The sequence below is a fragment of the Panicum hallii genome, chromosome 6 (genome assembly GCF_002211085.1).
Source record: "Panicum hallii strain FIL2 chromosome 6, PHallii_v3.1, whole genome shotgun sequence".
NCBI lineage: Eukaryota > Viridiplantae > Streptophyta > Magnoliopsida > Poales > Poaceae > Panicum > Panicum hallii.
The window spans coordinates 6,069,823-6,083,279 of record NC_038047.1 but is presented as its reverse complement, the minus strand read 5'-3'; the positions used below and the strand labels follow the sequence as shown (position 1 = coordinate 6,083,279).

The 13,457-nt window shown below is 43.5% G+C and overlaps 2 protein-coding genes and 1 pseudogene across 3 annotated transcripts; all 3 read left to right on the top strand.

Annotated features, from left to right (window-relative positions):
• The first annotated feature begins 2,343 nt into the window (after window positions 1–2,343).
• On the top strand, window positions 2,344–4,804 carry LOC112896247 (F-box protein At4g00755-like). 2 transcript variants are annotated; one of them, XM_025964169.1, is made up of 5 exons: window positions 2,344–2,664; window positions 2,939–3,400; window positions 3,486–3,661; window positions 3,975–4,093; window positions 4,208–4,804. In XM_025964169.1, exons 1-5 carry the CDS (start codon window positions 2,505–2,507, stop codon window positions 4,299–4,301), a joined length of 1,011 nt encoding a protein of 336 aa, XP_025819954.1. In that variant the 5' UTR covers window positions 2,344–2,504; the 3' UTR covers window positions 4,302–4,804. The 2 variants fall into 2 exon arrangements, with proteins under 2 accessions (XP_025819954.1, XP_025819953.1); XM_025964168.1 differs by having other exon boundaries at window positions 2,356–2,664; window positions 4,228–4,804.
• LOC112898076 lies at window positions 4,632–9,819 on the top strand (annotated as a pseudogene).
• Window positions 9,820–11,929: 2,110 nt separating this feature from the next.
• LOC112898075 (BTB/POZ and MATH domain-containing protein 1-like) lies at window positions 11,930–13,099 on the top strand. Its single transcript, XM_025966478.1, has one exon. The coding sequence runs from the start codon at window positions 11,930–11,932 to the stop codon at window positions 12,998–13,000; it is 1,071 nt and encodes a 356-aa protein (XP_025822263.1). The 3' UTR covers window positions 13,001–13,099.
• Window positions 13,100–13,457: the final 358 nt, after the last annotated feature.

Here is a 13,457-nt window from a genome sequence, read left to right as displayed (position 1 = left end):
ATACTGTTGAGGCACGTTAGTGCCGGCTCGTTCTTGACCGGTACTAACGTGCTGGTACCGATAGACCGTTTTCTAGCAGTGATACGAATGGAAATCCATACCCAGTTGCCAGTCGAGCTGAGAGGCCATGGTGAAGGTGGAGGAGGGTTCGTACCTTGAGATCGCAAAGGTGGGATGAAGAGGAAGATAGATCAGCACTGGTTACCGGCGATCACCGCAAGACAAGCATGCCGAGGGGCGAGAGCGCCCGAGGGGGCCCCCGAGCCCGAGAGCCATCTCCGTAGACACGAGAAATCTTAGATAAGTTACAAAACTTCTTGGGGTTCTTTTTTTAAGAGCTCAAAGCAACCTGGCCATGGCGGGTGGCTGGCTCTTGCAGCGATCTTGTTGGCGCTCCGACGGACCATGGTGGCAAGGAAGAAAGCGGGAGAAAGGAGGAAAAGGAGCTCAGCGAACATCTCACCGGCGACGGAGAAGCGCAGCTCTAGCTGGGAAATCCAGGAGGACGGTGATGGTTCCGGTCCTCGTGGCGGGGGTGCTCCTAAAGCGGAGGGGCAACGGGGACCGGCAGGATGGGTGCGGCTCGCCACAGAGATCATTGTGGTGGTGTCGGCTTGGGCCGATGTGTCCAAGGTGCGGTGAATCGAGGCACCGATAGCTGGCGGCGGTAAGGCTAGGCGGCACCGAGAGAAGAGGCGAGCGAAGGCAACCAGAAGCTGTGGAGTTCCTCGGATATAAAGGTTACACAGGTCGACGATGTCAACGATGCGTGCTGTAGGTGGAACCTACTGCTATAGGAGTGGGCCTGGACCGGGTTGCGGGCTTAGCCAGTTATGTTGGCAGGATCCGCACGTAGAGGGTCACGGTCTCGGGGAGAGGGTTGCACTCGTGGGCGGGAGCTCAGCCCATTAGGCTTAGGTTTAGAGTTTATATATTTTGAGAAGTATTTCTTATTTATAAAATAAATATAGAACAAAATTTATAAATATTTTTAAATCAAGAAAATTATCTGGAACACCTAAAAAATATCGAGAAAATTCTCAGAGGTAAAGTTGGACATGGTGAATCCAAAAAAATATTTGCACAAGAAAGGACTCTAGAAGTCTTCAATAAATGGGCTTAGCTCTAGAAAGAAAATAGGAATAATTGTAGAAAATCTGAAATATTTCTAGAAAAATCTAGTCGATATCTACACACATTTTTAATTTTTTCACACATCAAACCGAAGACGCAACGGTACGAATGCAACACACATATTATTATGAATCTATGTCATATTAATTTGTTTTTATAAAATAATTATGTTTTCAACACTAGACATTGTGCTATTAATATAAATGTTGCAAAAAATTTAAAATCTTGAGAAAAAAATCCTTGCATTAGTTATTCTTACTTTACTCACATCCCAAAATTAAATATTTTGAGGTATCACATGATACGAATAGAAATATCCATATTTACATTTTAGTGGATATGCATACCATATAATTAGGATATCTATATCCGTATATCTATCCTAAATTATCAACCTCCTGTACCTACAGTGGTAACGGATCATAATTTTAGTGCTTTCTTTATAATACTTAATTTTTATATTTTTTTAATTTAAAATTGTATAAGATTAAAACCGACTCTTAAATCCGGCTCTTACATTATCTAAGCCCCTTTACCATCCCTACATATACCAACTAATAATTAACTATTGCTTGTAATACCTTATGCACCTACCTGATTTTCCACGTCACTCATTCTACTTGCTAGTTTTTCCAGATAACAACTAAACTTACTATCTTATTTCTAAATGCACCACTTTTCGCTACTGCTATTATAAAACAATATAAGATACTCCATCTTCCCAAATTCTAGCCTCTTTCGACTTTTCTAGGTAGTACCTTTTGCTACGCGCTCAAATACATGCTATATTATTTGCATATACGGTAAAAACTATATATCTAGAAAACTTAAAATAACTTATAATTTAAAATAATTAAAATAATTTATAATTTGAAATTATACTCTCCATTCTCAACCATCATTCAGGATTTTAATCAGCCATATCTTTTTAACTTTGACAATAAATTGTAAAATATCACAAATTGATAATGTAAAAATGATGGAAGTAGATTTATGGTGAAATCAATTATCATAACATGTAAGTTTCTGTATTTAAAATAAATTATTTTAATAAGATTATTAGTCAAAAAGTTAAAAAGTTCGAGTTACGCAACATATAAAGGTTGGTATATTTTTTTTAGAAAGGAATTTTGATGGAGGGAATATATGCTGTTCCGTCGAAACAAAAGATTTTTGGGAGTTTGACAATAGAATATCCATCTGGCTGAGTCGGCTAAAGTCTCTTTTTTCAGCATCTTTTTGTTCGGGTAAACAAATTGGTGGTCACTGTTCTTCTTCCTCGTCTCCGGATCGAAGGTGGAAATTACAGATCCGTGCCTACCTACTTGCTCCGATCCGTCGCGCGCAGTTCTATTCGGTTCCGCAACACCATGGATATGGTGGTGGACGAGGAGAGACACGCCGCCACCGCGGGCGTGGATTTCGTGGAGCGGCTGGGGCCGGACGCCTCCGCCACCGTCTTCGCGGCGCTCCGCGACCCCGCCGACCTCGCCCACGCCGCCGCCGTCTCCCGCTCGTGGCGCACTCTCGGTCTGCGCACAATCTTCCCTCCCCTAATTTTTACGAACTTATTTTTCTATTTATCTCCGCGTCCTAGACATGAGATGCCTCGATCCGGATTGGATCCGTTCCGTTCGTAGTTCCTTCTGCTGCACCTCTCCTATTCGCAATCTCAAGTTTTTATTTGTTTAATTGCTTCTGCCCTGTCATTCTTGTCTGCAATCTCTTCAATTTGTTCAGCTTGTTGCGCTCGCCACTCCACGCTGATGGGATTAATTTGTATTCCCAACTTGCTGCTATCCAGTCATGGCGGTTCACTTGAGCAAGATCCTGTGCCTGCGACTGTTTCCCGAGGTCTCCATCTTCACCCGTATTGAACAATCAGCCACATCTGCCAGTAGCAGCAGCAATGGCGTAAACGAAGAAGATGCTGGATCGACTGCTACTGCTACTGCTACTGCTTGGGAGAACCACAAGAGAGAGCAAAGGGTGTACATGCGTCTCGTACATGCTCTTCTGTCCCCTCTTTTGTCCCCTCACACTTGGCAGGGCTGCATTGCCGCCTGCATAGGCGCATCCAGCACCGACAATTTCCCGGAAGAGGGCATCCAGAATACCCTTGTGCCGGGGGATATGGACATGGACGATATGGAATCTTACTGGTCCAGTGGTGGCCAAGAGGACCCTGGGGTCCCGGAGTTTCTTATGTACAAGCTTTGCTCAGATCTTTGCTTAATCGATGAAATCAGGATACAGCCATTTAGAGGTTTGTGTCGTCGTATTTACTTCCTTTCATAAGTGACAAACATCTGTGCCTGATACTGGTATCTTCCTGGGTTCCTGCTTTGCAGCATATGAACAGCCTGACCACCCGATATATTCCGCACGGTATGTTCGTGTCAAGTTTGGCTGTCCAAAGTCGCCTCTACGACTTGAGGATCTTGTATCTGAAGACAATGAAGGGCAGTTGACTGCTGACGACAACTATATGTGGTCGTATACATCCTCAGAATTCCCAATGTTACAGGTCAGCTCAATATATTTTGTTCTTTTTGCACTTATTGTTTACCCCCTTGAGCGCAAATTCGTCAACTCTGGGAATGTACCAATGAGTTGACCTTAAGCAATCTTTGTAAGTTTGGCATGAAGAAACTATATCTGCAGGTTGTCGTTTTTGTCAAGCTCTCAGCAGGCTTTATAAGTTCGGCATGAAGAAACTACTATATTTTCAGTTATAGTTTACTTCAAGTACTTGCCCCATAGGGCAGTTGATTTTGATCAATATGTTCGGAGTTGTGTTGCCATAAACTGTTTATATTAAATGATTTGTCCTGTTCCAGGAGAATGTTTTGCAATCTTTCAAGTTTCCACGCCCAGTTTTATGCATTGGTGGAGTGGTGAAGGTTGAGTTTCTTGGGAGGATTCAGAAACAGGTGTATGATGATCTGTACTACATATGGTGAGTGCCATGGCCTTTCACATTTCTTGATGAAATACCCATTCCTTCATGTGCCGTTGCTCTGCTGTGGCTCTGGTTGTCTCTGATCGTGTGCATCTTTCATTTTAACCGAAGGTTGGTGCCCTTTTGTGCAGTATGGCCCATGTCCAAGTGTTGGGAACTCCGCTGCCGCAAGAACTGGGGGCAGCTCCTTGCGAGGATGGTATAGTCCTCAAGTACTTTCCAGAGCATGAACCATCGCGAGACAGTGGTTGCAGCCGACCCAAATGGCATGACATTGAAACGAGAATATGGAGGGCACTTAAAGCTACTGGTCAAGGAATTGGATTCAACCAAGAGTTGCTGAGCAGGCTGCTAGGACCTTCCTTGTCATTTGCGGTGGATGATTTGTCCATGGTGAAAACCGGAGGAGGTCGCTCGCCCCTTGCCTCCAGCGGGCTCTCTGGCATAGTTGGAGATTGAAGACGCACCCATGAATTGAAACTGATATAATTGAAACTTGAGACCTGTGTTGTTTGTTTGTTGGGACTATTGTGCAATGCAGTACGTCACCTTGGTGTTTTTTCTTTTCTTTTTTTTTAAATCAGTGTACCCTGTTGTTATCCACTGTAAGTACAGGTGAAAGAATGCTGTTAAAATGTGGGAGGGCTGCCACAATGGGCCTTTCTACATGGGCCAGCTCAAATATGGAACGAATGTTGGGCCTTCCTATATGTCACCGCAACATGAGCCAGCCCAAATAACTCCTGCTTCCTTTGAGAACTTTTTTTAAAAAAGGGATTAAAAAAAATAAAAATTCGAAAAAGGGAGCCGGATGGGGGAAATTAGGAAAATGGGTGCTTCCCGCCCACTGAACGGGCGGGTAGCGTGGGGCCGGGGACCTCCCGCCCAACCAGCGGGCGGGATGTCCCCCGAGGGCCTCTTCGCAAATAATTTTTTCGCGGAGAGGTCCCTGAGAGGGCATCCCGCCCAACCAAAGGGCAGGATGTTGTGCTTAGGGGCACTCCGCCCTTTGGTTGGGCGGGAGGTCCCCCCATGGGCTATATAAGCCCCAACCTGCCCCGAAAATTCCATTTTATCCAGCAAAAATCAGAAAAAAGAGAAAGAGAGGAGAGGAAGAGAGAAGAGGAAGCGGCGAAGCCCTGTCCACACGTCGATTTGGAGGTATATTCTCATTCTAGCCGTATAAGTACTTGAAAATGACTATAATTTAGGAAATATTTCTTAGAGTAGTTATGTTTTGAATAGTTTTTAGTATTTTTATTTATTTTTAGTATAATTTATAATCTGAATAGTTTAGAATCTATAAAATATAATTTGAAATTTAGGATCGTCGTTCGTTGAGTATTAATATGTAGTATAACTAGTTTATTAATGATTGACAGATATGTCTTCCGAGAGGGGTATTTTCAGTATATATTACGGAAAAGGAAATGTGATTTATGGGCCGAATGGGGTAGATTTAAGTGAATTCAACTGTGCGGTTAGAGGAATTACCAGGCCGCACGAGAGAACATTTGAATCCCTATGCAACTGGTTAATGAGGGGATTAAGGATTAATCAGGAGACACACACTGTGAGTGTTCAATGCGTCATAAATCGTACCACTCACACTTTGATCTGGGAGCTGATGCCACTTGCAAGCAACGAGGACTGGTTAACTTATCTGCAAAATGCAAGTCATTGGCAATGGCCACTGGTACTCCTTGTCAGTGTGCAACAAAACCCTTTGATAAACATTGAAGCTGCTCCGGGGGATGAAAATATTGATGAAGAAGTTGAGGAGGCAAACATTGAGGCAGGTGGCACCGAAGCACCTCAATGTGTGGCTGATGAGGGGGAGAACATACCCTTTATTGTTGAACAGCTGCAAGACGAAGAACGTGAATTGGATGAAGCAATGAATGCCGATTCGTCTGATGATGATGATGATGTGCCTCAAGATTGGGTAAGCAGTGACTTCAGTCATCTTGTCGTAGATGACGGATCTAGCTGGCATTCGGATTGCAGGGAGAATGAAATTATCCAGGGTGCAAGGTACCATTCAATTGAAGAGGTGAAGGAAGCTGTTAAGTGCTGGTCTCTCTCTCTTATGCGAGAGTTTAAGACAGTGGAGTGCAAATCTCGTAAGTACGATGTGGTATGTGCGAAGGATGGCTGTCCATAGCGGGTGCATGCCTACAAGGGTAAATGGAAAGATTATTGGGAATGCTCCATTGTCACTCAGCACACTTGTCATTTGCCTGGGGTGCAGAAGAGCCATCGCAACCTCACGTCGCAATACATCGCAAATGAGATGTACGGGACGATAGTACAGAACTTGTCATATGAACCAAAATCTATTATCAGGTACATTCAGGAAAAGTACAAGTATACCATCTTATACAGTAAGGCGTGGAGTGCAAAACAAAAGGTGTTGGAGATGAGGTTTGGTACGTTCGAGGCTGCATATGATAATGTTCCTCGAATGCTGGCCGTCCTATGTCAGAGAAATCCTGAAAGCTACTATGACCTGAAAACTCTAGACAGAGGAGAAGGTCCGCCCCACATATTGCAGCGGGTCTTTTTCAGCTTGGGTCCATGCATTAACGCATTCCATCACTGCCGGCCTATCCTGTGCATCGACGGGACCTTTCTCACAGGAAAATATAGATTGCAAATGCTGACAGCTATTGGAGTGGATGGAAACAATCAATTGCTGCCTGTTGCTTTTGCTTTTGTTGAGAGTGAGAACACAGACAGTTGGTACTGGTTTCTGGAACGGGTTAAGCTTGCAGTCGTTCGGGATAGGGAAGATGTCTGCCTGATTCATGATCGTCACGCCGGCATACTGAGGGCAATTCTAGATTTGCAGCAGGGGTGTGTGGAGACCGGAGAGCCACCCAAGTGGCGTGATATTCGCAGTAGGTGGTGCATGAGGCATATCGGTGCAAACTTTTTCAGGCAATTCAAGAACAAGCACCTTATGGATATGTTCAAGAGGCTATGCAAGGAAACGAATCAGCAAAAATTTAACAAGCAGTGGCAGAAACTTGATGAACTGACCGGGAAGAAAAGAGCCGAGGACGCATCAAAAAACATAACTGCACAGGATGAAGCAGAGGCTTTGTGCTCTTTGCCAACAGATACTGCACGTACTCGCAGAAGGTCTGGGTCAGCGGTGAAAAAATTTTCTGAATGGATTGAGAATGAACCTAAGGAGAAGTGGGCATTACTTTATGATACCGATGGTGCAAGGTACGGTATAATGACCACCAACTTCGTCGAAGTTTACAATTGGGTGCTGCGAGGTGTTCGTGGGCTTCCACTGGTTGCAATTGTTGAATTCATTGTCCGCGGGTGTACCGATTACTTTCGGGAGCGGTTCACTAAAAATCAGATATTCATGCGAGATCCAGACAGAAATTTTGGATTCAAGGTAACAGAATATATGACTAAGAAGGCAGAAAGCGCCCGGCTACACCATGTACGGCAATGTGGAACACAGGAGCTCAAGTTTGAGGTATCTCCTAAAGATAGGGCGCGACATGGCATGAGACGTTAAACTCCTGTAAAGGAGTGCATTCTCAAGTTCGATGGAACTTGTTGTTGCTCATGCATGAGGCCCAAGTTGCTGCACTTACCTTGTTCTCATGTAATGGCTGCTTGTGCGGATATTGGACATCCTGTCGATATATATGTTTCACATTACTTCAGAAAGGAGACAATTGCTAGCACCTGGCAGTATGAGATCTATGGGTTCCGTTTGGTTGGATCGTTCACTGAGACAGCGAATCCTGTTATCTATATTCCAGACCCAAGATCATCACGGGTTAAGAGAGGACGCCGTCAGTCACGACGTATTCGTAATGATATGGACGAGTCAGAGCTCCGTCCGAGGATACAACGCTGCAGTGCATGTAATCAGATTGGACACACGTATAAACGTTGTCCAACCAATGATGCTGGCCCCAGTTGTGCTGAAGCTGGCCCTACAGGTGATGCTACAGATGGAAGACCTCCGGTTGCATCAAGAAGTGGGAGACGTCGCCGATCGAGTGCTAGTACGTCATCAGGCATCATTTAGTTGTAATTTTATTTAAACGTTGTTTGCTCATATGTAATATTTGTTGCGTTGAGATTCTATCAGACCTAGATACGTATTTGTAATATTTGCCGCATTGACTGAAGACACAATATTTGGATTCATGTATTTGTAATATTTGTAATGTTCATTATCATATTATTTTATTTTAAATGGCTTCATGTATTGTACTATCGTAATATTTAGATTCTACGTTGCAAACGTTATCATTTAACTATCTTCGTACGAGTTTTAGATACCGTAATCTTCTTTGGAAAAATGGACCAGGAGCATAAGATTATAGGTTTTAGAACTTTATAGGTTTTAGAACTTTGACTATATATTAGATATTAAATAATATCACATTAGAGAATAACAATAGATTTTAATTAGAAAAGGGTTATAATTAGGTTTAGTTAACATTTCAAATTTGAAAAATTCAAGACAAAAGAAGTTAAATTTACATCAAATTTGAGTTTGAAACTTTGCACAAAGGTACCTAGAGTTTATAGAATAGTCATACCAAACTTCATAAACAACAAAGCATGAAATCCTAAAGTTAAGCATAAACTTTCCTTAATCTTAATTTTAAAATAGGGGTAAAAGTATTTTGTTTCAAACTAAACTCCATTAACAAAAGTTATAGAGTTTGAAATCTAATTTCTAACAAAACTAGTTTTGCTATTTTTGGATTTTTCTGTGAATTGTTACGAATTTTGGAAGTCAGAAAACACACACACATGAAATAGCAGTGGCCGGGCGGGAGGCATCCCGCCCAGTGGCCGGGCGGGAAGCCTGCTTCAGGGACCTCTTCGTGAATAAAAAAGTTTTTTTATTCGCGAAGAGGTCCCTGGAAATTTTTTTTGAGCATCCCGCCCTATGGTTGGGCGGGAGGCTGCTTTCCGCCCTTTCAGCGGGCGGGAGGCACCCATTTCTCTAAATTTCTCCAACTGGCACCCCTTTTTCGAATTTTGTTTTTTTTAATCCCCTTTTTACAAAAAACTCTTCCTTTGACGCCCCTTCGGTCTCCCAATTCTCCGCCGCCGTCTTTGCCGCCGCCGTCGCTGTCTTTTCCACGTGCATCTAAAACAGAATTGTTCAACTGAATTGAGGTCTCAGCATCCAACATCACGGAGCAACTTGGGAGGCTACAGATGTCACTTTTAGTGTTGGAGGAGAGACTTGCGCAGCACACCGGGTCTTGCTCGCAACACGGTCACCGGTTTTCAAAGCACGGCTGTATGGCCCGATGACGGAGGCGAAGGAACAGCTTGTAATCATAGAAGATAAGCAACCTGCTGTGTTTAGGGCCCTGCTTCGTTTTATCTACACTGATTCTTTGCCTGACATGGATGATCTAGAGGGAGACGCTAATAGAGAAATGATCAGGCATCTGCTCGTGGCTGCTGATAGATATGCTGAAGTTGGTACGTCAAAGCATCCTTTGCAAGAATCTTGATGCGGAGACTGTGTCAGATACATTGGCATTAGCTCATCAGCATAACTGCGACAGCCTTAAGGATATTTGCCTTGAGTTTATATCACCAGTCCTAATGTGATGGATGCAGTGGTGGCAACTGAAAGTTTTAAAAATCTCAAAGCAACCTGCCCGTCTGCTCTAGTAGATGCATTAGAGAAGTCAATGAGGTCCCATAAAGCATAAGGAGCTGGTCTGAGGTTGTCCATCAGCTTTTTTTTTTTTTTGAAGCATGGCTGTCCATCAGTTTTTGCTTGTAAATCGTACAAATAGGTCGCAAGATTCCGTTATGGCATGGAACATATTATACTGATGATCAACTCACTGCCAGGTCCATCTAAATATGGTTAGTTTGTTCTTCTGAGGATAGAGAACCATCATTGTTCTTGTTGACCAGTTCATCCTATGGTCAATCCCCTAATGTTTTGTCCCTAATTTAGATATTCCCAGCAATATGTTGGTTTTATCTGTAGAACAGCTTAATACGGGAATTGTGCAATTGTCTGTCTACTTGGTACTCCTGCTATATAACTTCACTCTGTCATGTATAATTTTTTTTTGCATGCATCCTTTTCAGAGTAATATAATAGATACTCAGACAGTTTATAGTTACATTGAATTCTATGATGCATTCATCCATTATAACATATAGTTGAAGCTATCATCAATAAAAGGAAAAAGGGTTTTTTATGTTATTTTTTCCACTTTAGTAATTCATTTTTACCATTTATATTTGCTACTAGCAGTATATTATTGCCTACTATCATGCGCATAGCTCTAGGATGCTCTTGTGTGTGCTTTTGAATGTACACTCAAATAGTATGTGTTATTTTTCTTGATTCACATCTTCACTTAACAAAACAAACTTCGAATTGGAAATGATGATAAATTAGTACCTTTTGTTGATTAAGCACTGGTCTCTGAATTTTTGGATTGTATTTCTATTATTAAGAGGAGGAAGTGCATCTGCGGTGCCTTGTTAGAGCTAAGGACTTGGGGATGTTTTAGCAGCAGCTGGAGGCTATGAACGGTAGTGCTACGGCTGGTTGTCTCTTTTATAAAAGACACGAACGTTAAGATATGGAAACTGCTGTACCCTCTATTAGTCGATCCTCTTCTTGATGCAATGATGCACAGGTCTCCTGCGTATTTGAGAAAGGAAGGAAAAAAAGGGTCGTATTGAAGGTTGGAATCTGTTTGGTCTATTGAATTCAGTACCAATCAAAAAACTAAACCAGGATTGACTTCTGATTCAGTTTTATTGCTCAGGTTTCAGATGAATTTTTGAAAGTGGGCTGTGACTTCTCTTGATGTGTATTTGTTTTCGTTCAACTAAGAGATCATAGTGTGAAAAAGAAGCCTGCACAGATGTTTCATAAGTTATTAGGATGGTATAAGTCAAATTAGCAGGTATACTGGCATGCAGTATATGGTCACTCCTTACACTCATGCAGTTATGAGGGTAGTGGACATATAAGCTCAATTTCAACAAAGCTTTATAGTCTGTTTTGCCATGCCACACTACAGGCGCAACCCAAATTTCTTCTCTTGTTCCTTTCTTGCTGTTTGGTTATGAGCATGTCTGTGACATGGGATGAGATTGAGATGAAATGTGGCGAGATGGTGCGTCGGAGGGTTGTTTTTCTGATAAAAACACCTCGGAGGGTTTGCTTATCACTTGTGCTGTCGAATGAGTCCGTAATTTGAAGGCCAGTCTGAAGACATCATCAAGCTGTATGCTTGAGGTTAGTGCTAGTGTAAGCTTGAACCACAGATTGCTAAACAGGGACGAAATCAAGCTGTTAACCATCTACTACTTGCCAACTACTGCTGTTCGCGCCATTGTTTTACTTTTTTTTTTGAGGGGTCGACACTTTCTTATATTTGTGGCGGAGGAGAAAAAAACCAAAAAAGAGAGGAAAAGGGGGGGGTCAGCCACGTACCATGGGCCGCCTTTATGGTTATGGGCCGAATTTGTTACACCTTGTGGTCTTGCCTTGGTAAACGATCCTCCTGGAGTCCTGATGGAGTCCTCCTGGTGTCGTCTCTCCGCCTTCTCCGGCGCCGCGATTTCTCCGCCGCCGCCTTCTGCTGCCATCTGCTGAAGGTTGGTCGCCTCCGACAAGATTTCTTCTCCCACGCTTGCATTACCTTCTGAAACGTGCCTTTTCTTTTTTCCTTCTTCCAATCGGATGTCTAGGGCACGCGTTGGCACGGGAGCCTTGCCGCCGCCACCGCGCCGATTCCTCCGCTCCGGCCTCCCCCCTTGTCGCAGTCCCGACGCCTAGACGGCCACATGACGATGCCCACGACGGTGTCGACGTGCACCGCGGTGACGGAGCAAGGCAAACATGTCTTTGAGATCTTTGATTACAGCAAGCATAGGGGTATGGGCACCGGGGAGTTGATCAGGTCAGGAACATTCTCCGTCGGTGGATTCGACTGGGCCATCCGCTTCTACCCCGACGGGTTCGCCACGATGAGCAGAGATTACATCTCGGTTTATCTCGAGCTCTTGGGCAAGGACACCAGAGTGCGGGCCAGCTGCGACCTGAGCCTGGTCGACCAGACCACCGGGCTGCCGACTTCTGTGCACAAGACAGATCTGAGGGTGTTCAATTCCGGTGATCTTAGCAGATTTGCTCCACAGTGTGACTTGTTCATGCGCCGGGGCGTGTTCGAAGCGTCGCCGTACCTTCGGGATGATCACCTCACCATCCAATGCATTGCTACAGTAAGGAAAGGACCACAGGTATCTGCACCTGTGTTACTGGATGAAATTGAGGTCTCGCCATCCAACATTGCGGAGCATCTTTGGAACTTTCTGGATGCAGGGGAGGGAGTAGATGTCAGATTCAGTGTTGGAGGAGAGACCTTTGCAGCACACAAGGTCGTGCTTGCGATGAGGTCACCGGTTTTCAAAGCGGAGCTGTTTGGGCGAATGAGGGAGGCGAAGGAACAGCTAGTGACCATCGAAGAGATGCAACCGGAAGTTTTTAGAACCCTGCTGCATTTCATCTATACCGATTCTTTACCTGACATGGATGGTTCGGAGGGAGATGCCGATAGAGAAATGATCCAGCATTTGCTCGTGGCTGCTGATAGATATGCTGTGGACAGGCTCAAATTGGTATGTCAAAGCATTCTTCGTAATAACCTTGATGTCGAGACTGTATCAGCTACAATGGCATTGGCATATCAGCATAATTGCGACAGGCTTAAAGATGTTTGCCTAGAGTTTATCACCAGTTCATCAAGTGTGATGGATTCAGTGGTAGCAACACAAGGTTATAAGAATCTGAAGACAACCTGCCCTTCTGCACTAGTAGATTTATTTGAGAAGTCGAGGAAGTTACATAAAGCATAAGGAGCTCATATCTAGCTGTGCATCAGTGTTAGTTCTTAATTTAAATTACACCAAATAGTTTGAGAGATTCTGCCAGAGAAGTTTGTTATAATTTTAACATTGAGCAGCTCAGCGTTAGATGAATCTAGAAATGATCAAGTTTTGATAGACAATTTCATCCTATGCTCTATCCATATTTAAGTTTTCGAAGCAGTCTGCTTGCTTTATCTGTTGAAAGGCTTGATCTGCGAATTGCCAGCTTTTCTCTATATATACTTGGTATTCCCACTGTATAACATCACTATTTGTGTGCAAAATCTCTGCGTCTGTGTACATACCCTTTCATGAATAACGAACACATGCAGACAGTCTGTTTACTTCTAATGCTATGGTGCACTAATCATCCATTATAATTCAGTGTTAAACACAATGATAGCATATTATTGATTATTGAGAGCTATGATCATTGCTCAGGGCA